Source organism: Platichthys flesus, chromosome 7, assembly GCF_949316205.1.
Source record: "Platichthys flesus chromosome 7, fPlaFle2.1, whole genome shotgun sequence".
Taxonomy (NCBI): domain Eukaryota; kingdom Metazoa; phylum Chordata; class Actinopteri; order Pleuronectiformes; family Pleuronectidae; genus Platichthys; species Platichthys flesus.
Genome location: NC_084951.1, coordinates 27412298 through 27437297, shown reverse-complemented (window position 1 = coordinate 27437297; position 25000 = coordinate 27412298). Strand labels below are relative to the sequence as shown.

The window sequence follows — 25000 nt, the reverse complement described above, 5'->3', positions numbered from 1 at the left end:
TGTGTGTGTGTGTGTGTGCGTACTCGAGGTGAAGTTGAGGTTGTTCTGAACCGTCTCCAGATCCTTCATCACTTGAGTCTGTTTGTGTGTCTGTGTGTGTGTCTGTGTGTGTGTCTGTGTGTGTCTGTGTGTGTCTGTGTGTGCGTACTCGAGGTGAAGTTGAGGTTGTTCTGAACCGTCTCCAGATCCTTCATCACTTGAGTCTGTTTGTGTGTCTGTGTGTGTGTCTGTGTGTGTGTCTGTGTGTGTCTGTGTGTGTGTGTGTGTGCGTACTCGAGGTGAAGTTGAGGTTGTTCTGAACCGTCTCCAGATCCTTCATCACTTGAGTCTGTTTGTGTTTCGCGTCCTTCAGTCGTCTCTCAGCCTCGTCGAGCTTTGGCTTCAGATCTGCAACACAAACACAAAGCAACAAATGATACAACATGTCCTTTTGTCCTGTCCTGATGAAGTCCCATGTTGTGTTGATGTGTTGTTACCGTTGTTGAGTTCCTCATCGAGCTTCTCGACTTCGTCCTTCAGGTCCACGCTGTGGTTCCTCAGAGCGACTGCGATCCCCCCGAGGTCCTGGTTCTTCACGTTCTGAACACACAAACACACAAACACACAAACACACCAGACACACTCATCATCTGAAGCCTTTAGGTTTCATCACTGAAGGTGTGAAGATAAACGTGTGCGTCCTGACCTCCAAGGTGGCGTTGGCGGCCTGGTCGGCCATCTTGGCGGCCTCCTCCGCCTCCCTGAGGCTGGTGATGATCTTGTTGTAGGTCTGAGTCACGTCCACGGTTCCGTCCTTCTTCGTCTCTTCAACCAAACTGTGAACAAACACAACCGAGTGAAGCTCCAGGACCCTGGTCAGATGAAGACGAGCCGAGACGTGGACGTGTCCCTCACCTGCTCAGGTTCGTGGCTAAAGCGTCCAGCAGCGCCGCGTGCTTCTCCGCCTCCTCCACCAGGGGGATCCTGTTCTCCACCCACGCAAACTCCTGCACCTTCTTCAGCAGCGGCGTCCGGGCTCCGTCCAGCTGAGCCGCCAGGCGCTCGTACTCCTGCAAGGTCACAAGCTTTAGAGGGGGGGGGCACAGACCCTGACCGAGGGACACGTGTCCTCTGGAATCAGAGATTGAAACTACGTCTGTCTTCAGGTCCTCTGCAGGTGTGATGGAGCTCCGGCGGTGGAGCAGGTGGTTGGTTCTAACCTCTTTGGAGTCCTGCAGCTCGGACAGGAGGTCGTTGACCTGCGCCACGTCCTCTTCAGCCATGTCCAGCTGGTCGGTCACCTCCTTCTGCTGGGACAGCAGGTCGTCCATCTTCCTCTGAGCAGGAGGACACAGCGTCACATTCACTGTCCTTCACGGCGTCTGAAGACTCACCCGACGAGTCCCACTCACCTGATTGTCCTCCAGCGTCTTCTCGTTGGCGTTGTTGACCTCTGTGGCTCTCGCCGTGTTGTTGACGGCTTCGTTCAGGGCGTCTCGCAGGTCCATCATCTCAGACAGGAAGTGGGACAGACCGTCTCTGACGGACTGGGTCAGGTTGTTGTTTTGTCCCTGACGATCGGCCAACTCCTTGTGAACACGCTGCAACACTGGAGAGACACAGAGACACAGAGACAAAGAGACAAAGAGACAAAGAGACAGAGAGACAGAGAGACACGAACAGAGAGACACAGAGACACAGAGACACAGAGACAGAGAGACACAGAGACACAGAGACAAAGAGACAGAGAGACACAGAGACACAGAGACAGAGAGACACAGAGACACAGAGACACAGAGACACAGAGACACAGAGACACAGAGACACAGAGACACAGAGACACAGAGACAGAGAGACACAGAGACACAGAGACACAGAGACAGAGAGACAAAGAGACACAGAGACACAGAGACACAGAGACAGAGAGACAGAGAGACACGAACAGAGAGACACAGAGACACAGAGACACAGAGACAGAGAGACACAGAGACACAGAGACACAGAGACAGAGAGACACAGAGACACAGAGACAGAGAGACACAGAGACACAGAGACACAGAGACACAGAGACACAGAGACACAGAGACACAGAGACACAGAGACAGAGAGACACAGAGACACAGAGACACAGAGACAGAGAGACAAAGAGACACAGAGACACAGAGACACAGAGACACAGAGACAGAGAGACACAGAGAGACACAGAGACACAGAGACACAGAGACACAGAGACACAGAGACAAAGAGACAAAGAGACAAAGAGACAGAGAGACAGAGAGACACAGAGACACAGAGACAAAGAGACAGAGAGACAGAGAGACAGAGAGACACGAACAGAGAGACACAGAGACACAGAGACACAGAGACACAGAGACACAGAGACAGAGAGACACAGAGACACAGAGACACAGAGACAGAGAGACAAAGAGACACAGAGACAGAGAGACACAGAGACACAGAGACACAGAGACAGAGAGACACAGAGAGACACAGAGACACAGAGACACAGAGACACAGAGACAAAGAGACAAAGAGACAAAGAGACAGAGAGACACAGAGACACAGAGACACAGAGACACAGAGACAAAGAGACAAAGAGAGACACAGAGACAGTGAGACACAGAGACACAGAGACAAAGAGACAAAGAGACAGAGAGACACAGAGACACAGAGACACAGAGACACAGAGACACAGAGAGACACAGAGACAGTGAGACACAGAGACACAGAGACACAGAGACAAAGAGACAGAGAGACACAGAGACACAGAGACACAGAGACAGTGAGACAAAGAGACACAGAGACAAAGAGACAAAGAGACAAAGAGACAGAGAGACACAGAGACACAGAGACAAAGAGACACAGAGACAAAGAGACAGAGAGACACAGAGACACAGAGACACAGGGACAAAGAGACACAGAGACAAAGAGACAAAGAGACAGAGAGACACAGGGACAAAGAGACACAGAGACAAAGAGACAAAGAGACAGAGAGACACAGAGACACAGAGACACAGAGACACAGAGACACAGAGACACAGAGACACAGAGACACAGAGACACCATCAGCTCCAGTGCTCCACAATCAAACTTATGTTTTATTTAAGTGGATCTTAATTCATTTAACCATTAAAATAGCTGTAAGTTTGTGTAGAGATTTGTATATTAATAAAGTTTTTTAACAATGAGAGCAAAACCATTCTCCATCTTGTCAATCTGCTCTCAGGAGACACGTCAGAGTTCAAGTCCTCAACATCAGAAGACATGTGTTTAATATCTGTGACTGTCCAGGAGGACGTGTGTGTCTCTCACGCTTCTCGGCCTCCGTCCTCTCTCGGTCGGCCACTTTCTTCTGTCCCACACAGCTCCTGCTCCTCATCTCCCTCAGCATGGCCTGCACCTCCCTCATCTTCCTCTCCAGCTGCTCCACGTCCTGCTCGGCCTCCGTCTCGTTGGTCCACGAGCGGTTGGACATCAGTAAGACGTCTGTGCAGAGTGAGACATCAAGAATCCATCAGCTCTCTGTGAGGCAGTCAAGACTAAATGCTTTTATTAAACATATTTATTCATATATATTATATTTATATATAGTTGAGGTACCGTTTATATCCATAGTGAGGTTGTGGATGAACAGGAGGAGATCCTGCGCCCTCTGGTGTGTGTCGGTGGTACTGTTCTGCAAACTGTCCACTCGCTCGCCCGTCACTGACGCCTGATAACAGACAGACAGAAAAACTATAACAGACAGAGAGAGAGAGAGGGAGAGCGAGACAGAGAAAGAGAGAGAGGGAGAGAGAGAGAGAGAGAGAAAGAGAGAAAGAGAGAGAGAGACAGAGAGAGAGAGAGAGGGAGAGAGAGAGAGAGAGAGAGGTGTGTGTGTGTGTGTGTGTGTGTGTGTACCTTGTCCTGCAGCTCATTAATGTCATCATTGATGTTCATGATCTCAGCCTCCAACATGTCGGCTCGACTCCGGCTCTCGTCCAGAGAACTGTTGTAGTTCTCTATCGCAGCCTGGAGTCACAGGAGAGAGTTCAATTTTAGATGAAGTTTTAACATGGCAGTGTGTGTGTGTGTGTGTGTGTGTGTGTGTGTGTGTGTGTGAGACTCACAGCGATGCCGTCCACAGACTGGTTCAGGGCGTTCAGCTGGGCCCAGGCGATGGAGCTGGCGTTCAGGTTCTTCAGCTGAGCGCTGACGGAGCTGAAGTTGTTGCTCATCTTGTCCAGATCCTCCAGCAGCACGAGGACGCAGCCGTCACACGCTGCACAGCAGACACACAAACACACAACGACAGCAGGAGGTCACACAACTCATATCTCCAACAGCCCTTCATCACACACATTCTTCTCTGAGCGCTCGGCTGCTGCCGCCTCCCTCCACCAGAGGGAGCAGTGAGAACGTGAGGAGCTGGTTGTGTTGACTCACTTTCACAGTGCGTCCCGTGCGTGTCCTCCACGAGGACGTTGTGTTTGTGCGAGCAGACGTCACACTGCTTCCCCGTCATCCCGTCCGGGCAGCGGCACTCCCCGGTGCGCGGGTCGCAGCGACCCCCCCGACACTCGCACTCTGAGGGGGGAGGAGACGTCAGAACACAAAGAGCAGCTGGTTGTCGTCCAGGAGGAATCATCTCAACACAACTTTCACTCACTCTTGCATCCGTCAGCTCCGTAGCTCCAGAAGCCGGGAGCGCACTGTCGGCACTGCGGCCCGTTGACCCCCGGCTGACAGGCGCACCGGCCGCTCAGCGGGTCGCACGCCGTCACCAGCGCCGCCGCCGCCGCGCAGTCGCACTGGAGACACCCGGAGCACGAGTCGAAGCCGAAGGAGCCGACCTGAGAGAGACGAGAACCATGAGGAGAGATTCATGAGGGGAAGCAGCTGCAGCAGTTTGAAACCAACAACCTGCTGCTGCGTTGGAAAGATGTGATTTATTCAGAAACAAGAAATAATGAGATTAAAACTTGATATTACATCAAAAGCCTTTTTCTTTAAAGCTCATTTAACATTTCACCCCAGAAATGGAATTGATTAATAAAAGAGTCCACTGCCTCCTGTTCGGATCAACTTCATCAGGTTCTGATGTTCTTTCTGTAACTTGTGTGGAAAACGTTAAATATGAGCAGATCCTCCATCTTTGATTCAACACATGATCCATCTCCTGACGTGACAGAAGAAACTCTCTCTCTCTGTTTCACCTGCTCATGTTCATTTGTGACGTTTCAGTGTTTGACCTTCAGGCGTCGTGAAGGTCAAACACCTGAACGCCTCGTTAATCTCTGCAGCACGTGTTTCATCCAATTTGGTCAAATTTTGATGAAACACGTTTCTCAGATTTTCATATTTTAATTAATTATCAAAACAGTTAAATCACTTTTGGTATCTAAGTGTCACAGAAACCTTCCTGCTGTGATTGGGTGAAGTGAAGGATGAGAGATCTGACCTCTTCATTAAAACATGTGATCATGTGATCTTTGTGATCTTTGTCTTTTTGTATTATAATATTTGTATTATTTGTGGGTGTGGCTCTGACCTGGCAGCGGTCGCAGCGCGGCCCGGTGACTCCGGCTTTACAGCGGCACTCGCCCGTGTGAGGGTCACAGGAGTCGGTGCCGCACGGGGAACAGCTGCATTCTGGGAAACAGGAAGACAATGCAGACATTCACCATCACACTGAAATGAAGTGAGAAATGACATCACTGCAGCGGAGCCTCCTGATTGGACGGTTCTGACTCACCGGTGCAGTTCTTGGCGGAGACGGCGTCTCCGTAGAACCCGGGGGCGCAGACGTCGCAGAGCGCCCCCCCGCTGTGGTGCATGCAGCTCAGGCACTCGCCCGTCAGCGGGTGACAGTCGGTGAACAGCATGTTGGGGTCCGTGTTGCCGTGGCAACGACAGGGCTGGCACCGGCTGCCCAGCACCATGGGGTTGCCGTAGAAACCGGGGGCGCACCTGACGAGAGACTCAAAGTTCACGAAGCTGCAGCGACGCGAGTCCACGAGGTTCATAAAAACATCCAAACTAATGAGAAGCTCCTAAAGTAATTAACCCCTTGTGGACGATTGTGCCTGATGGTGCAAATACTACACATACCATGAAGGTATTGGAAGCACTCTGCTGCCATCTAGTGGTCGGAGTGGAACATACAGACTAGCCCCTTGGGACTGTGCAGCTAAGTTATTTTGAGGCATTAAGCTGTATTTGAAATACTGTTCTGATGGAACAGCAACGATTGTACAGAAAACACATGTTGTTATTCAATTTCAAGCAAAAGCAGCATCAATATAATAATCTACATACCAACATTTGTTAAATTACGGTTATGTCAAATTATGCCTAATGTCCATTGTATATTCTATATTGAAATTAACATCTCCATTTAATTTAGCATCTGTATGACAGGCCAAACACACCAATAATATTTGTCTCATATAATTAGATATTAATTCAGGCAGTAAAGGGTTAAAATCAACATTATAGAAATCATAAGATCTTTTTGTTTGTTGTTTGTTTTAGTTTATCCGCAACAAACTGATGAAGTTTCAAACTCTGAGGAGTTTTTTACCTTTCACAATTTGGTCCAGCGTAACCGGGCATACACAGACACTGCATCCTGTCGCTCCTCTGCACACAGCCCTCTGCAAAACTACACACACACACACACACACACACACACACACACACACACACACACACACACAGTAGAACAATGGATTAGAGTCAAGTGAGTGATAACAGCAGATTTGAACCGACACTAACGAGGGGATGGTGAGGACGGACTTGTTGGACGAGACCCTCAGGGAGACCCTCAGGGGACAGGGACAGCTGGAGCAGGACACCGCCTGTCCGTCCAGGCTGTTGTTGCCCAGGAACCCCCCCTGACACGTCTCACAGTGGTCGCCGGCCGTGTTGTGTTGACAGTCCTGAGGGACAGGAAACCAGTCAGTGACTCATCCACTCAACTGGTCAAACTGGTAACACAGAATGTCCCCGGTGAGGAGACTCACCACACAGCGTCCCGAGGCGTCCTCACACCGGTCCGAGTGTCCGTGACAGGCACAGGGGACACACTTCCCCAGGAACAGGCCGATGGTGTCTCTGTAGAAACCAGGAGCACATTTCTACAGGGAGCAGAGGGAGACAGGGGTCATACTGGTGAGTCATGGACCAACTGGTCAAGTTACTGGTCATTCAAACATCAGAACACAATGTATTTAACTTACAGAGATTAAAATTAGACACAAATCTTCACATGTGATAAATGTGAAACTGACTCAACTATATGATGATTAACGATCTAGAGATCAATTAACTCTCCTTTTGTTTCAGTGCCTTATGAATATGAAAGTATTAATGTGTCAGAGTTCAACATTCAACAGTTACTGCCTCAACACAAACATGAATAAACTTTTAAAAGATGTAAAACACGTTTCCTGGAGGCAGAAGATTAAACGTCTGTAAATCACAGTTTGTTAGAAAACGTCTTTTATCTGATTCCAGCTCCGTGTTCTATTCAATCTGTGGATCTATATAAATATATAAATATATAATCTATATTCAATCACCTGACACGAGTCTCCTCGGTAGTTGGCCGGACACATGCAGATCTCCACGGTGTTGGCGTGGCTCCCGCTCGGCAGCTGCTCGGCTCCTTCCAGCTCGGCCCGGCGGAGCGACACGGAGTGGGCCGACTGGGAGTGGAGGGCTCGGATCTGCAGAGACTCCAGTGCCACCAGTACCATCATCAGCTCCTCACGGGACACCGAGTTCCCAGTCTGAGCGTGACGGAAACTTCCCTGTGAGGAGGAGGAGGAGGAGGAGGTGGTGGGGGGAGGAAGAGGAGGAGGGGGAGGAGGAGAAGGAGGAGGAGGAGAAGGAGGAGGAGGGGGAAGAGGAGGACGAGGAGGGGGAGGAAGAGGAGGAGGAGAAGGAGGAGGAGGAGGGGGGGGGAGAAAGAGGAGGAGGGGGAGGAAGAGAAGGAGGGGGAGGAAGAGAAGGAGGAGGAGGAGAAGGAGGAGGAGGGGGAAGAGGAGGATGAGGAGGGGGAGGAAAAGGAGGAGGAGAAGGAGGAGGAGGAGAGTATGAGGAAGAGAAGGAGGAGGAGGAGAAGGAGGAGGAGGAAGAGGAGGAGCAGGAGGAAGATTCAAATTGGGGCGTCTGATTTCAGGATCTCTCTCTTCTGTGTAATACCTCACATCAACAGCAGGTGGCAGTGAAATGGTTAAAGTCACATTTTATAACCTGAGGTCAAACAAACTTTAAAATCGTTACAGTGAAAAACTTCTGAACTTTAAATCATGAAACTTCACGAGGAGCTGATCTGATCTGAGATCTGATCTGAGATCTGATCTGAGATCTGCTGAACAAGTGAGTCATCGTTACCTCGACCATGTGGACGATTCCCAGGTGAGGCTCCTCAGGTGAAGGGTACTCTCTCTCCATGAACACCAGGCTCATCTGGTTCCCCTGCAGGGCGAGCACGCACGCACACACACACACACACACACACACACACACACACACACACACACACACACAAACACAAACACAAACACACACTTATTTAAAACACAAACAGGATCTGTTTCAACTTGATACTGGGTTACAGTGATACGATGCATGCCTCTGTGTGTGTGTGTGTGTCTGTGTGTGTCTGTGTGTGTGTACCTTGAGGATGATGTCAGGTCTGGAGGACTCTGCAGGCAGAGACAACACGTCCCCTCTCATGGTCTGAGTGTGGAGACGATAACTGAGGAGACCTCCGTAGGACGACACCTGGAGGAGGGGGGGGTTCAGATCAGTGACTGAACTCAGGTCAGTTTAATCTGCATTTAAAACCCAGACAACGATAAGATCCAGAGTCTCAGGTGGACTCAGTGCAGATCACAGATCTGTTCCTGAGCTGATGCAGGTTCAGACAGAGACGTGTTCTAAGTTGGTTGATGAAACGGGAGCAGACCAAACATCTGGTCTGAGGTGGAGAAGACTGAGGTGGAGAACCTGAAGGTCTATCTGCAGGCTCCACCGGTGAGGCCCGGGTCTCACCTTGTCTCCCAGGTAGGTCCTGGGTGCGTGCCAGTACAGGTCCTGGTAGACGTCAGGGACGTCACTGAGGTCGGCCTCCACCAGGTCCTGGTCAGGATACACCACCACCACCACCTCCTGCCGGTCGGCCCCCAGCAGCACCCAGCCCGTCATGTCCATGATCTACAACCAATGAGACCAGCAGGGGTCACATGTCAGTAGCATGTCTGTGGCATGTCAGTGGTGCACACATGATCCTCGTGCACGGTGCTCACCTCCGTGCGCCTCCTGTCCGAGCTGCGGCAGCGGTCGGTGGCTCCGAAGCAGAAGCAGCTGGTGCAGCCTTTGGGGTTGGTTGGGTCCAAGTGGAACGTACCAACTCGGCACTGATCACAGCGAGAGCCCTGGACGTTCTCCTGCAGGGGGGGGGGGGGGCAGGCAGCAGGTGAGGACGTGTGTGTGTGTGTGTGTGTGTCTGTGTGTGTGTGTGTCTGTGTGTGTGTGTGTGTGCATGCCTTTGTGTGTGTGTGTGTGTGTCTGTCTGTGTGTGTGTGTGTGTGTGTGTGTGTGTTTGTGTGTGTGCATGCCTTTGTGTGTGTGTGTGTGTGTCTGTCTGTGTGTGTGTGTGTGTGTGTGTGTCTGTGTGTGTGTGTGTGTGTGTGTGTGTTTGTGTGTGTGTGTGTGTGTGTGTGTGTGTGTGTGTGTGTGTGTCACCTTGCACAGACACTGTCCTGTGAAGGCGTCGCACACTTCCTCCTCGGCTCCCGCCTCGTTGCAGTCACATGACCTGCAGTGAGGGAAGCCATGGAAGCCCGGAGCGCAGCGGTCACACTGACGCCCGACGACGTTGAGTTTACATCTGGATCAAAGAAGAAGAAGAAGAAGAACAGCTGTTAGTGACCGGGGGGGGGGCACGGTGGAGTGGTGGTCAGAAGGTTCCCGGTTTGAATCCCAGAATCCAGAGTTCACGTTTCCTCCTCCAGGCCAATCACACGCCGCTTGTTGTTGTTGGGTAAAGAGGAAACATGTCATCGTCTGTTGGCTCTGTGATAGGTTGCTTACAGTCTGCGCTCAAACAATCAGATGCTTTTGTTAGTTCCATTGGCCCGCACTGAATCAGGAAAAAGGGCATTTGTCCACTCTGCTCCCACCACATGGAACTGGCTGCAAAAAGATTTTAAATTAACCGAAATAATTTCTTTGAACGCTTTTAAATCTACGATGAGAGCATTTCAGACCACTTCTTCTACTTGTAGATGTTTTTTATGAATTTTAATTTACTTGTAATTGTTTTTATATCATTTTAATTTCTGTTTATATGTTGTGAGTGTAATATTGTGAGTGTACATATGTTATTTGTTGCTGCCTCTTGGCCAGGACTCCCTCGAAAAAGAGGTTTTTAATCTCAATGGGACTTTCCTGGTTAAATAAAGGTCAAATAAAAAAAAAATTAAAAATAGGTTGACCCCCCCCCCCCCCCCCGCGCCAACAGGGATCTATTCACGTCTTTAAATCAAGTTAATAACTGTGAAGCTGTTTGTGACGAGTCAAACAGATTCAGGGTTGAAGGAGACGTGTGTGTGTCTGTTTGTGTGTCTGTGTGTGTGTGTGTGTGTGTGTGTGTAGTTATCAGAGTGTAACTCCAGGTGCTGGCATCTGAACTGACGCCTTGAGGCAGAGGAACAGTTTGATCTTTACATCCTGGTCCTGCAGAGCGGTCACAAGGCTGAGAGCACTGGGACTGGAGACTGGGATCTGAGCACTGGGACTGGAGACTGGGATCTGAGCCCTGGGACTGGAGACTGGGATCTGAGCACTGGGACTGGAGACTGGGATCTGAGCCCTGGGACTGGAGACTGGGATCTGATCACTGGGACTGGAGACTGGGATCTGAGCACTGGGACTGGAGACTGGGATCTGAGCCCTGGGACTGGAGACTGGGATCTGAGCACTGGGACTGGAGACTGGGATCTGAGCACTGGGACTGGAGACTGGGATCTGAGGACTGGGACTGGAGACTGGGATCTGAGGACTGGGACTGGAGTGAACCCTGGGATCTGAGGACTGGGACTGGAGACTGGAGACTGGGATCTGAGGACTGGGACTGGAGACTGGGATCTGAGCACTGGGACTGGAGACTGGGACTGGAGACTGGGATCTGAGGACTGGGATCTGAGGACTGGGACTGGAGACTGGGATCTGAGGACTGGGACTGGAGACTGGGATCTGAGGACTGGGACTGGAGACTGGGATCTGAGCACTGGGACTGGAGACTGGGATCTGAGGACTGGGATCTGAGCACTGGGACTGGAGACTGGGATCTGAGCACTGGGATCTGAGCACTGGGACTGGAGACTGGGATCTGAGGACTGGGACTGGAGACTGGGATCTGAGGACTGGGACAGGAGTGAACACTGGGATCTGGGGACTGGGACTGGAGTGAACACTGGGATCTGGGGACTGGGACTGGAGTGAACACTGGGATCTGAGGACTGGGACTGGAGACTGGGATCTGAGGACTGGGACTGGAGTGAACACTGGGATCTGAGCACTGGGACTGGAGTGAACACTGGGATCTGGGGACTGGGACTGGAGTGAACACTGGGATCTGAGGACTGGGACTGGAGTGAACACTGGGATCTGGGGACTGGGACTGGACGACCCTCATCACGTTGAGGTCAAACACTTGATGAACTAAAAACCTTTGACCTCTGACCACTCAACATCAGTTCATCTTTGAGTCCAAGTGACAACTGGTCCCAGTGTTTCCAGTGTTTCCAGTGGTCCCAGTGTTTCCAGTGTTTCCAGTGTTTCCAGTGTTTCCAGTGTTCCCAGTGTTTCCAGTGTTCATGCTGAGTGAAGCGTCTGTCTCTTTAACCCTAGCAGCAGCTCAGTGTCTCTCACCTGCACTGTCCACTCTGCGTGTCACAGCTGACGTCGGGGGAGTCGATGCCGGGCCGGGAGCAGTTGCAGACCTCACATCCCACCAGCGGGTGGCAGCCAAACGTCTGGGGCTCACACTGGGTGCACTCGGGCTGCAGCGTCCTCGGAGGACAGATGCAGTCTCCGGTCACAGGTTCACACAACCTGCTGCCACAGTTACAAGCTGCAGCAGAGAGGACACACAATCCAACACAATGAGTCTCACACTTTCTCCTTCAGGTCTGAAAACAGTGAAACTTTTATTTGTGACACAAAAGCTTCATGAACTTGTAACTGGTGTGAGCTCACGTCTGCAGTTGGGGAATCCCCAGAAGCCCGTGGCGCACATGGAGCAGTCTCGGCCAATCACGTGAGGCCTGCAGCGGCACTGCCCGCCGAACGCCTCGCAGGTGTCGCTCTCCGCTCCGACCTCGTGACACGCACACGCCATCGCCCCGTTGTTGAAGAAGGCCGACAGCGACACGGCCGAGCCGAGACAGAACCGGGAGGCGGAGGCCGGACTGAGGGAGGAGAGAGGAGGAGGAGTCAGGGGAGGGGGAGGAGTCAGGAGACGAGAGGGGAGGAGTCAGGAGACGAGAGGAGGAGGAGTCAGGATATGAGAGAGGAGGAGTCAGGAGACGAGAGAGGAGGAGTCAGGAGAGGAGGAGGAGTCAGGAGACGAGAGAGGAGGAGTCAGGAGAGGAGGAGGAGTCAGGAGACGAGAGGGGAGGAGTCAGGAGAGGAGGAGGAGTCAGGAGACGAGAGAGGAGGAGTCAGGAGAGGAGGAGGAGTCAGGAGACGAGAGAGGAGGAGTCAGGAGACGAGAGGGGAGGAATCAGGAGACGAGAGAGGAGGAGTCAGTAGACGAGAGGGGAGGAATCAGGAGAGAGGAGGGGTCAGGAGACGAGAGAGGAGGAGTCATGAGACGAGAGGAGGAGTCAGGAGACGAGAGAGGAGGAGTCAGGATACGAGAGGGGAGGGGTCAGGAGACGGGATGGGAGGGGTCAGGAGACGAGAGGGGAGGAGTCAGGATACGGGAGGGGAGGAGTCAGGAGAGGAGGAGGAGTCAGGAGATGACTTCTCTCATGAAGGTGACGGGAGTGAGACTGTTGATCAGATACTGACTTGATGTGGAAACTGTTTTGACCACAGCTGCTGATGAAGTCGTAGGATTTGTCCAGAGGCTCCTCGTTCAGGTAACTGGAGCTGTAGCTGGTCTCAGGAACCACCAGCACGTAGTCCTGCAGACACACAACATGTAACACACAACATGTGAAAGATCTGATCAGCAGCAAACAAAGACAAACACACAACATCTGTGTTCAGTTGTCTCTGCACCAGTCGTCTCAATGCTGAATGAAAGTTCAGAGGAGAGGAGCACGCACCAGCCACAGGGTCTTTCCTTCAGGGATCTGCACGGTGATGAAGACCTCGTGGTCGGTCACGTCCAGGATGATCTGGTTCTCTGAGATCAGGACGTTTCTGCAGCCGTACGCGTGGGGACAGAAGGACGCGTTGGCCTGGCCTGAAGACACAGGTCAACTTTATTTACACGTTTGCTTTGTTTGACATTTCCTCAATTTCTTTTGCTCCTGATTTGTTTTTATCTCAAAGACTTTTTAAACTTTTTTCATGTGCTTGTAGCTTTTGATTCACAGATTTATTCTCAGGAGTTCTTGTGGACTCACCTGTCCAGATCCGTCCCCCATTGATGTGGACCTGCACAGGATAGGTCGGGTGGAGCGGCTGGTGGTAGTGGAGGATGAAGACGTAACGTCCCAGCGCGTGGACACGAGTCGAGAACACCGCGGCATTCTGGAGGAGCAGATCAAGACAAGGGTGAAATATCCAGGATATAGAGGAGAGAGAATATAATTCTGCACTCCGGCACTGAACCGCTCGGTACCTGCAGAGAGTCCAGTCGGACGTGGTCGCTGTTGTCCACTCCGTGAGGAGGTCTGTCTCCTCCGGTCCAGGCCGGCCCGTCGCTCTGGTAGAGCGGCAGAGGAGGAGGAGCGGCGGCGGGCGAGGCCAGGACCGGCTCCTGCACGGAGGAGCTCTGTCCCTCCTTCAGCACCAGGGAGTCCGATGGCGTCTGGAAGCGTGAGGGCGAGCAGGAGGAGCTGAGGCCAGAGCAGAGGGAGACGAGGAGTCAGAGAGATTTGATCCATGTTTTAATAAAGTCCAAACAGGTGGTGGTGGGGGGGGGGGGGGGGGTGTACCTGTCCGGTGAGAACTGCCCGTTGGTGCTGATGCAGTGAATCTTTGGGTCAACGAGCTCCATGGTGAACTGACCTTTAGGCACCAGGACGATCTTGTGCTGCAGGAGACACATGAGGTCCATCAACTCGAATTCAACAATAATCAATATAATCAATACATTTAGTTATTCATCAAAAATTAGAGATTCTAAAATGAGACCTGGATTCATTGGATTTCACATCACTATAAATAAAACTAATGAAACCTTTAGTTGTTGAGATTTAAAGATGAACTCATACGACACATGCACATGATAATCATATGTTATGTGATCATGCACCAAACATGTGATGTAGAATCTTGTGGCTTTTCTCTGGAATCATCATCTTATCAAGGTTCATGTATTTAAAAGTATTTTCAACATTAAAGTGAGTTTAATGTATTAACAAAACTACATTTTTACATATTTCACACAGAAAAACTACGTGTTTTATTCTCTCAGTCTGAGAACACGTTTGAAGTGAGACCATCACCATCATGTGACCATGGGGGGAGATCATGTGACCTCTGTCTCACCAGGAAGAAGCTGGCCCGGTCAGAGATGAGCTGGACCTCAGCGTCAGTGGGAAGAGAGAAGACGGCCACTCGGTCCTGAGCATCGATGGCAACCACTCGACACAGGAAGCTGCACACAGACACACACACACAGACACACACACAAACACACACACTGATTAAGACATGTTGACAGTCACAGTGAACTGGGAACCAGCTGAGTCCACACAAACCACAGACAGTAGAATCACTCCCACACACGTGGTTATTACTTGTGTTATTTGTATTAACCCTCTGGAATAAGCCTGTTGGGTCCTGACTCTAATCTAAAGTTACATAATAAATATCTTTAATGATATGTGATCATGTCAGGACCCAGTTAGTGTCCGACCTGGTAGAGGAGCCTGAGGAGGTACCTGAACTTGCAGTGCAGCAGGGTGACACTGTGCTGCTGGGCTCGGGTCCCCGGTGCGTTCACCACCACGGTCACAGTCTGAGGAAGTTCTTCTTCACTGGAATACTCCACCAGCAGGACGTGGTCCCCCGGAGCCGGGAGGCGGCCGCGCAGCTCCACGCTGATCTGCAGCTCACAGGAAACACACACTCATTACACCTCTGCTCGGGTTGCAGGTTCGAACCCTCATCAACGTCCCGTTCACCCGCTCTCACATCATAGCCACTGCACACCGCCATGTCCGGGTGGCGTGGGGTCACCCGCTCAGTCGGGCAGGGGCGGGGCAGGTGGTTGTCGTTACGGCAGCTGGCCTCGGTACCGGAGATGGACGGGAAGGAGTCCAGGGAGAGATACCTGTACTGGAGACAACTGGTGGGACAGACAGGGAGACAGAGAGACAGGGAGAGAGGGAGGGAGGGAGGGAGGGAGACAGAGAGACAGGGAGACAGGGAGACAGGGAGAGAGAGAGACAGGGAGAGAGAGAGAGAGAGACAGGGAGAGAGAGAGAGAGAGAGGTTAAAGTCACTGGTGTATTTGTCAGAGTGTATCAATCTAAATAAAAGTGAATTATCCTTAACAGTTTCTTAGATTAAAACTTGCTTCATTCACACACACAGACACACACATACACACACACACACACACACACACACACACAAGTGAACATCGTGGGTCAAAGTTCATCAGAGTTAAACATGAGGCCCGACGTGGATTTGGTCGGGGGGGAAGTAAATGTTGAATTCACACAAAGTGACACGGACACATTAGTGTGTGTGTGTGTCCGTCCCTCCAGCAGCAGCTGAGCATCAACACACATGAAGAGTCTCTGTGTTGTGTGTTCTCACTTGTGGGCGGCGCCGGGGGCGGAGCTGTAGCTGCAGGGCTCTGTGACCTTGATCTGCAGGATGGGAGCTTCATAGTAGGCACTGGGCAGCAGGACCAAATAATCCTGAAGGTCAAACACACACAGACACACACAGGTTCACTTCTGATTCCATCAACAACACAAAACATGACCAGGAATATCCGTGTGTGTGTGTGTGTGTGTGTGTGTGTCTGTGTGTGTGAGAGTCTCACCAGCAGGATGCCCTCGGCCTCTATCACCACAGTCCAGGTTCCCGGGTTCAGGACGAACGGTTCCACGAAGTTGTTCTGTGGGACGTTGAGGAAGGAGGGTTCTGCACTGGGAGCGAAGACGATCTGCTTGGACTGTTCAGAACCTGCAAACACACACACACACGTGTTCAGACTCACAACTGAGACACAATGAAACTGAGAAACACATGACAATCAGGCAACACAACAAATGAACAGCAGTAAAACTCTTTAAAAGAGATTTTATTGAACAAACTAGATTCTTACAGGCTGAGGCAGAGACGAGGGGTTCAACATTTCAGATTCTGATGTGTCAGCTGTACTCAAATAAATATATATATAAGTTATAAAAGTATATAAGAATAATCATTATTTTCATATGAGCAACAAAAACACAGATTTTCTGAGAAAGACTCATATCAGCAGATTATTGAGTCTTTACACTAAACTTAATACATTTTATAAAAACTACAATCAAACTGGATAGATGCACAGAGAGGTCCAGGCTGTAACTGTCCTGTGATTGGTCGGGACGTACCTCTGCGGTTCATCTGATAGGCTGTTATTTTACCACTGGAGGTGTCGCCCTCAGGGTTTAAATACCGAAGGATGAAGCGAGTCAGATAGACGTCGGCCTCGCTCACGTGAACCTGCAGCTTCACGGCCGTCTACAGGGCGAGCGGGGGGGCGAGGGGGTAGAGGGAGAAACCAGAGTGAGTCCTCCATCTTTAATTCAACCTGTGGCCCCTGAAGGTGAGAGGGGACGGAGCCGAGGGACGAGGGCCGAGGCCGGAGGGACCAGAGACCAGAGCCCAGAGCCCAGAGCCCAGATCAGAGGGGCCGAGAGCCTATAGACCAGAACCCAGAGCCGAGAGCCCAGAGACCAGAGCCTATAGACCAGAGCCCAGAGACCAGAGCCCAGAGACAAGAGCCCAGAGCCCAGAGCTCAGATCAGAGGGCCGAGAGCCTATAGACCAGAACCCAGAGCCCAGAGCCCAGAGACCAGAGACCAGAGCCTATAGACCAGAGCCCAGAGACCAGAGCCCAGAGCCCAGAGCCCAGAGCTCAGATCAGAGGGCCGAGGCCGGAGGGACCAGAGACTAGAGACAAGAGCCCAGAGCCCAGAGCTCAGATCAGAGGGCCCGGGGGCCAGAGCCCAGAGACCAGATCAGAGGGCCCGGGGGCCAGAGACCAGATCAGAGGGGCCGAGAGCCTATAGACCAGAGCCCAGAGACCAGAGCCCAGAGCCGCCACCCACAGTCGTTCAAACCCGCCACCGCCATTGGAATAAGTCCCTGATGTCATGTGCTTGTGAAATACTGTAGTTGTACATCACGTTTGTGTGTGAACACAGTTTGTAACTAGAGAAATATATTGTGCATATGAAAAAAAAAAAATTTTACTGTAAAATATTTTGGAAATACTCTGTATGCGTATAAAAAAGTTCAAAATTCTTGTGTAAAAAAGGTTTTGTAGCTGTCAAAGTATGGGCCCTTAATATTATAATACTTAATATTTGTACAATCTACACACTGAACATTTAAAACCTTATTTCACACACACACACAAACGTTGATGTACAATTAGAACAAAATTTCACAAGCATTAATCATGAGTGAACCTAATTGGATCCTACAGAGCCCCCCCCCCTGTCTGAGGAAGAGAAGATGGAAGAGGTGGAGGAGAGAAGAATCCTCTTCCTCATGACCCTGGAGTAAGTGATGAAGAGGAGGAAGAGGAGGAGCAGCACTCACAGTTACCACAGCGGTAGTTCCATCCGTCCTCCATCACCGACACCCGGCCCCGGACATCAGCCCCCCCCCAGCTGGCGTAACGCAGCACCACGTGGAAGAGGTCTGGAGAGCCCACCACCACCGACACCAACACCTTGGACTGACGAGGGACCAGCCAGCAAGGCAGCAGGAGGAAGAGGAGGTGGGAAGACGGGAGGTGGAGACGGCAAAGGAGGGAGGGAAGAGATTGAAGAAGAGGAGGTGGGAGATATTCAGTAATCAAGAGAAGAAGAAGGGAGGAAACATACAAGGAGACGAGTGAAGGAAGGAGGAGAGTCCAGGAAACAGAAAAAAATAAAAGAGCTTAGCACCATCACCTCCATCACCCTCATCACCTTCATCATCTTCATCATCTTCATCAAATCCATCACATCCATCACCTTCATCATCATCACCTTCATCACATCCATCACCTTCATCATCATCTCCTTCTTCACATCCATCACATCCATCACCTTCATCATCATCTCCTTCTTCACATCCATCACCTTCATCACTTTCATCATCATCACCTTCATCACATCCATCACATCATCACCTTCATCATCATCACATCCATCACATCCATCACATCCATCACCTTCATCATCATCATCTTCACAGTCACAGAAGTAGACACATCACAGAAATCTGCACATTTTAACATGAAGTGATGAAGAGCGAGTTCCTACCTGGATCGGAGTCATCTGGGCGTAGCCTCTCCAGCTGAAGCCCTTGAACTCCAGAGGGTTGTATCCGAATCGCACCGGCCGGCCGTCCAGCGTGGTGCCCTCCTCGATCTCGAACCTCAGGTGGTGCAGGTCGGGGAAGTAGTGATCAGGACGAGGTCTGAGGGCAGAGGAACATCAACGTGAGGAACATCAACGTGAGGAGCATCAACGTGAGGAGCATCAACGTGAGGAACATCAACGTGAGGAACATCAACGTGAGGAACATCAACGTGAGGAACATCAGCGTGAGGAACATCAACGTGAGGAACATCAACGTGAGGAACATCAACGTGAGGAACATCAACGTGAGGAACATCAACGTGAGGAACATCAACGTGAGGAGCATCAACGTGAGGAACATCAACGTGAGGAGCATCAACGTGAGGAACATCAACGTGAGGAGCATCAACGTGAGGAACATCAACGTGAGGAGCATCAACGTGAGGAACATCAACGTGAGGAGCATCAACGTGAGGAACATCAACGTGAGGGACCTCAACGTGAGGAACATCAACGTGAGGAACATCAACGTGAGGAACATCAACGTGAGGAACATCAACGTGAGGAACATCAGCGTGAGGAACATCAACGTGAGGAACATCAACGTGAGGAACATCAACGTGAGGAACATCAACGTGAGGAGCATCAGCGTGAGGAACATCAACGTGAGGAACATCAACGTGAGGAACATCAACGTGAGGGACCTCAACGTGAGGAACATCAACGTGAGGAACATCAACGTGAGGAACATCAGCGTGAGGAGCATCAGCGTGAGGAACATCAACGTGAGGAACATCAACGTGAGGAACATCAACGTGAGGGACCTCAACGTGAGGAACATCAACGTGAGGAACATCAACGTGAGGAACATCAACGTGAGGAACATCAACGTGAGGGACCTCAACGTGAGGAACATCAACGTGAGGAACATCAACGTGAGGGACCTCAACGTGAGGAGCATCCATGTGAGGAACATCAACGTGAGGTGAGAAGCAGAACATCAGATCTTCTCAGTGAGCTGCTGTTGAACTCACAGGTTACACTTGGCTCCCTCCACGTTGGGTCGGCAGCGACAGCGCCCGTTCCTCTCTCCACACGACTGACCTGCTGCCCCCCCGATGTCACACTGGCATCCTAGCACACACAGAGCAGGTGAACACGGGGTTAACCACCACCAGGGAGCAGCCACCAGCTCCAGCTCTCAGAGGAGATCTGGTTTTATGGTTTGCTCAGATGAACCCACCCTGGCAGCCGAGGTAGCTCTTCTCCTGCAGGTTGTAGAAGCCGTCCTTGCAGGTGGAGCAGGTCCCACTGCAGGCGTTGGGTTTACAGTGACACTGACCGGTTTCCTGTCACACACCAGAACAGACACACACAGGAAACCTCAGACTCACACACTGAGACAACAACATCACACAAAGGAAACCTCAGATTCACACTGAGACAACAACATCACACACATGAATCCAAACTGACCCGGAGTCACTGTAACCTCAAATTCCTAAATTCAACATCTGAGTTTCTGTGTCTGATTATTGTCGTGACAACTCTTTCATATTCATTCATATTCAATAGAGACAAGTCAGAATACAAACACACAATGAACTCACCTGTGCACACTCTGCCACTCCACTCAGGGTCCCTGCAGTGTGACACTCACAGTCTGCAGGAAGCACACACACATTAGTTCATCTGCTGCAGTGAGTGTGTGTCTGTGTCTGTGTGTGTGTGTCTGTGTGTGAGTGTGTGTCTGTGTGTGTGTGTGTGTGTGTGTGTGGAGTGTATCTTACTGGTGCATCCATCAGGAGTGTTGTAGGACAGGCTCCAGTACAGAGGTTTGCACTGGTCGCAGGCTGGACCCTCCACATTGTGACGACACTCACACTGACCCTGAGGAAAACACACAACTTGATTAATGCTGCAAAAAAACACAACTGACAGAAAACAACAGACATTTTGAATCTACGTGACACAACAGGTCTGTTGTGTTTTAACTTTATTTCTGTATGAAACAGGAAGTCAGGGTGAAATCCTACATGAAGAAATCATGTTCTCAAAATGTAAATGAGGTTTGATCCGTTTCCATTCAGACGTATTTATGAAACGTTGAACCACAGCTTCCATCACCGCTCTTTGGTTTGTGCTCCTCATGATTTATGGATTCAATTTCATTTGTGAAATAATCAAAAGAAGAAGAAGAAACTTACGACCGGAGGCTGCACCAGGTTCTGCACGGAGCCGGCAGGATGACACGTCCCAGCTTCAAGAGCATCACACACCAAATCAATATCACAACCATTATGATTCAGATAAACAAAGTTCGGTTGAAGTGTGTGTGTGTGTGTGTGTGTGTGTGTGTGTCTGTGTGTGTGTGTGTGTGTGTGTGTGTGGTTACCCTGGCAGTTGGGGAAGCCGTAGGCCCCGTGTGCACAGCTGTCACACCTCAGTCCGTGCACGTTGGACAGACACACACACTGACCCGTCACCTGGTCACAGCTGGTGTAACGAGAGCCCTCTGCAGAGCACTGACAGGCTGCAGCACAGACACAGGGGGACATGTTGCTTCAGGACGCGGGGACAGGAGGACACAGGGACACGGAGACAGAGGAGGACTTACGGGTGCAGGTTGGGAAACCGTAGAATCCAGGAGCACACTGCTGGCAGGCGGCGCCGCTGAACTCGGGTCGACAGTGACAGTGACCGGAGGAGGTGCAGCCGGCGTCCAGGGAGGTGCGGGGGTCACAGGTGCATTCTGGGAAAACCAGAGGCGAGACATCGTCACAAAATCAAATAAATAAAGTTTAATAAGTAAATATTGTTATTCACAGCTTGTCAGTGTAAAATGTTCAGTTCACAGGAAACTCAGCAAAGAACCTGGAGGATGTTTTAAGATTTTCATGAATTTTAAGATTAGCATAAAATCTCCTTTTTGGGGGGGGGGTTCATTTTGGGCATCATACGAGTGCAGGTGTGACACCAGATGTGGCCGTTCCGCCATCACCCCCCACACAGCCCAGTGAGACTCCTGCTCATGAGCTGCTGAAGGTTTTAAAGAATCATAAAGATTTAACGAGGCAGTTTAACACTTCATCAGCAGGCGGCTGAAGTCCAGTGTGACCGTGTGTGAGTCCAGATGTGTGAGTCCAGATGTGTGTAGTTGTGTGTGTGTGTGTGTGTGTGTGTGTGTGTGTGCACCTTGACAGTTGGGGTAGGAGTGGAATCCAGATCTGCACTGTTCACATCGAGGTCCCTGGAACTCTGGTTTACACAAACAGTGACCGGACGCATCACAGCCGTCAGGGAGAGAGCCGACCGGGCTGCAGCCACACACTGCAGGGGGGGGGGGGGGGGGGGTGGAGAGAGAGAGGGAGAGGGAGAACGAGCAGGAGAGAGAGGGGGAGAGAGGGAGAGAGGGGGAGAGAGAGGGGGAGAGAATAATATTATCTGGTTATTTTTAGGCTGTATTTTATCTTTTGTAAAGCACTAACACTTTGTGTTGTGTAAATCATTCTTCAGTTGTTGTTGTTGTTGTTGTTGTTGTTGTTGTTTACGTTGGCAGAGCGGGTAGTGGAAGTATCCTGGTGCACACTGGTCACACTGGTTCCCCTGGAAACCACTCCGACACACACCGTGACCCGTCACCAAGTCACATGACCCCTCCAGACAGCCGTGACCTGAACACTGACAGGCTGAACACACACACACACACACACACACACACACACACACACAGACACACAGACACACACACACACACACACACACACACAGACACACCAGTAAATAAATCAGTGTTTATCAGGGACAGACTGAGGTGTCAGGTGTCAACATTGACCTATTTATATTGATTAACACTTGTGAGGTTGTGCGTGTGTTTGTGTGTGAGTCAAACAACTCGTAACACTCAACCACTAAAACAGCTGTGAACTCCACAGTTTGGTGATTTGAACAAACGCCTCCACATGAAGATGATTAAATTCCTCGAGTAACATTTAATATAAACTCATTAAATATATATTAACAGATCTAATGTGATTGGAGCATCACAGTCATCAGTCAACCAATCAAAACGCACGTGTCCGACTCTCACCCTGACAGTTGAGTCCATGGAACCCCGGAGCGCACGTGTCACAGTGGTCACCGGTGAACCCGTGTTTGCAGACGCAGGTTCGAGTCCGGGGGTCGGGCCGGCAGGAGTTGTCCACGGTGCCGGCGGCGCTGCACTCACAGTCTACACAACAACACAACAACACAACAACCAGGAGGAGTCAGTCACCAGGAGAGAGACAAAGTGAGTGCACGTCGTGTGTTGTGTTGTTATCTTTTAAATTCCTTTGTGTTCATTTTATTACTGACGTTTCTATTAACACTATCCCCTTATCTTATCTTAGGTCTTTTACTTTGTAGTTTACTGCCCTTAATTAACACTTAACGATGATGTCACTGGATAATCCCACAGGTTGTTGTCATGTGTTATCTGATCAGGTCACATGACCCTCACACAGCTCTTACTGATGATCTCTCCGGCTGGTTTGGCTTCACCGTTGTTGTTGTTGTTGGGATACGTGGGCGCGGCTGGTGGAGAGAGAGAGAGAGTCACGTTAGCAGCCAGGAATTCATTCACCAGGTGTTTCTTTAACTTTCTTTAACAGCAGCTGGCTGGAGGTGTTTCTGTCCCGGTGACTCACGGTAACAGTCGGGGAAGTTCAGGAAGCCGGCGGCGCAGGCGTCACAGTTCTCTCCTCTGAAGTTCGGTTTGCAGAAGCAGCGCCCGGTCAGATCCTCACAGGTTCCGTCTGTGAACTCCGAGCGACAGTCACAGGCTGCAGGAGGTGAGGAGGAGGAGGAGGTGAAGAGGAGGAGGTGAGGAGGTGAAGAGGAGGAGGAGGAGGTGAAGAGGAGGAGGTGAGGAGGTGAAGAGGAGGAGGAGGAGGTGAGGAGGAGGTGAAGAGGAGGAGGTGAGGAGGTGAAGAGGAGGAGGAGGAGGTGAGGAGGAGGAGGAGGAGGTGAGGAGGTGAGGAGGTGAGGAGGTGAGGAGGAGGAGGAGGAGGTGAAGAGGAGGAGGTGAGGAGGTGAAGAGGAGGAGGAGGAGGTGAGGAGGAGGAGGAGGAGGTGAGGAGGTGAGGAGGTGAAGAGGAGGAGGAGGAGAAGAGGAGGAGGAGGAGGTGAGGAGGAGGAGGTGAGGAGGTGAGGAGGAGGAGGAGGAGGTGAAGAGGAGGAGGAGGTGAGGAGGAGGAGGAGGAGGAGGTGAGGAGGAGGAGGAGGAGAAGAGGAGGAGGAGGAGGTGAGGAGGAGGAGGTGAGGAGGTGAGGAGGAGGAGGAGGAGGTGAAGAGGAGGAGGAGGTGAGGAGGAGGAGGAGGAGGTGAAGAGGAGAAGAGGAGGAGGAGACACAGTCAAACACATGTCCACGTCCACAGGACTGAGAGGATCTGACAGGGACTCACGTGAGCAGGCCAGGGGGGAGTCCATGGTGTGGTCAGGTGACCTGTAGTAGGTGGGGGTGCAGCGCTCACAGTTCACTCCGGTGGTGTGATGCTGCACAGAAACAGGTCAGTGTTTAATGGATCCACTTTATCAGACCCAGACCCAGACCCAGACCTAGACCCAGACCCAGACCCAGAATAAATGCCTCCAGAGACTCCTGGTCATCAGGGAAGGTGTAGTCACCTGACAGTTGAGGCAGACTCCGCCCCCTCGGTGGTGTCCATGCACGTCCACGCTGCCTCTCCTCTGGTCGACCTCCGGGTCGTAGACACAGTCGAACGAGTGACGGTGACAGTTACAGGCTGAGAACAAGACACCATGCACAGTGAGGCTTGAGACACAGACAGCAGCTATAACACAAGATAGAATTAAACCATGAAGACAAAGACACGCGGAGACGACAGAGGGACATTCAGCTGAGGGACAGGAGAGACAGGAACCTGGAGGACAACAGGAAACTCACATCACAGAGAAACCAACTCTGTCTGATGTGACACATGTAGATCATGTGAGGTCACGTCCGCTGCTCTGTGAAGCCAGCAGCTCTGAATTATCCCACATCTCACACAGAGGATCACATTCAGCAAACTGATCCACCAGTGGAACCAGTGAAACCAGAGAGTCTGTAATTAACACAACCACACACGTGTTGAGGGGATTTTCACCACAAAGACTGGTTCAGGGTCTGTGGACTTCCTGTGGGAACGATGGTGACAAGTGTTTTAGAGCGTGTTGAATCAAAGAGGAGCGGGGGGGGGGGGGCACCGAGCTGAGAACCAGTTTG

At 51.1% G+C, this 25000-nt stretch overlaps 1 protein-coding gene across 1 annotated transcript in view; it reads right to left on the bottom strand.

The window, feature by feature from the left end:
• lama5 (laminin, alpha 5) overlaps positions 1 to 25000 on the bottom strand; it is a 72613-nt gene that overhangs the window by 13171 nt on the left and 34442 nt on the right. The window contains exons 8-58 of the mRNA XM_062391384.1: positions 24400 to 24518; positions 24177 to 24267; positions 23420 to 23554; positions 23244 to 23306; positions 22822 to 22962; positions 22283 to 22420; positions 21927 to 22061; positions 21349 to 21483; positions 21127 to 21264; positions 20939 to 20991; positions 20522 to 20621; positions 20342 to 20394; positions 19975 to 20080; positions 19766 to 19865; positions 18693 to 18849; positions 17983 to 18121; positions 16211 to 16353; positions 15979 to 16082; positions 15349 to 15502; positions 15096 to 15259; positions 14701 to 14809; positions 14145 to 14242; positions 13829 to 14045; positions 13611 to 13737; positions 13308 to 13447; positions 13048 to 13163; positions 12232 to 12443; positions 11905 to 12106; positions 9715 to 9859; positions 9276 to 9416; positions 9022 to 9183; positions 8644 to 8751; positions 8359 to 8442; positions 7542 to 7772; positions 6984 to 7097; positions 6757 to 6899; positions 6542 to 6622; positions 5714 to 5928; positions 5510 to 5610; positions 4628 to 4811; positions 4405 to 4545; positions 4089 to 4240; positions 3880 to 3990; positions 3580 to 3691; positions 3292 to 3465; positions 1392 to 1588; positions 1200 to 1316; positions 895 to 1049; positions 686 to 815; positions 477 to 579; positions 274 to 387 (exon numbers count right to left, since the gene is read on the bottom strand). Coding sequence (XP_062247368.1) covers positions 274 to 387; positions 477 to 579; positions 686 to 815; positions 895 to 1049; positions 1200 to 1316; positions 1392 to 1588; positions 3292 to 3465; positions 3580 to 3691; positions 3880 to 3990; positions 4089 to 4240; positions 4405 to 4545; positions 4628 to 4811; positions 5510 to 5610; positions 5714 to 5928; positions 6542 to 6622; positions 6757 to 6899; positions 6984 to 7097; positions 7542 to 7772; positions 8359 to 8442; positions 8644 to 8751; positions 9022 to 9183; positions 9276 to 9416; positions 9715 to 9859; positions 11905 to 12106; positions 12232 to 12443; positions 13048 to 13163; positions 13308 to 13447; positions 13611 to 13737; positions 13829 to 14045; positions 14145 to 14242; positions 14701 to 14809; positions 15096 to 15259; positions 15349 to 15502; positions 15979 to 16082; positions 16211 to 16353; positions 17983 to 18121; positions 18693 to 18849; positions 19766 to 19865; positions 19975 to 20080; positions 20342 to 20394; positions 20522 to 20621; positions 20939 to 20991; positions 21127 to 21264; positions 21349 to 21483; positions 21927 to 22061; positions 22283 to 22420; positions 22822 to 22962; positions 23244 to 23306; positions 23420 to 23554; positions 24177 to 24267; positions 24400 to 24518 — 6804 coding nt within the window. The remainder of the gene's footprint in view (positions 1 to 273; positions 388 to 476; positions 580 to 685; positions 816 to 894; positions 1050 to 1199; positions 1317 to 1391; positions 1589 to 3291; positions 3466 to 3579; positions 3692 to 3879; positions 3991 to 4088; positions 4241 to 4404; positions 4546 to 4627; positions 4812 to 5509; positions 5611 to 5713; positions 5929 to 6541; positions 6623 to 6756; positions 6900 to 6983; positions 7098 to 7541; positions 7773 to 8358; positions 8443 to 8643; positions 8752 to 9021; positions 9184 to 9275; positions 9417 to 9714; positions 9860 to 11904; positions 12107 to 12231; positions 12444 to 13047; positions 13164 to 13307; positions 13448 to 13610; positions 13738 to 13828; positions 14046 to 14144; positions 14243 to 14700; positions 14810 to 15095; positions 15260 to 15348; positions 15503 to 15978; positions 16083 to 16210; positions 16354 to 17982; positions 18122 to 18692; positions 18850 to 19765; positions 19866 to 19974; positions 20081 to 20341; positions 20395 to 20521; positions 20622 to 20938; positions 20992 to 21126; positions 21265 to 21348; positions 21484 to 21926; positions 22062 to 22282; positions 22421 to 22821; positions 22963 to 23243; positions 23307 to 23419; positions 23555 to 24176; positions 24268 to 24399; positions 24519 to 25000) is intronic.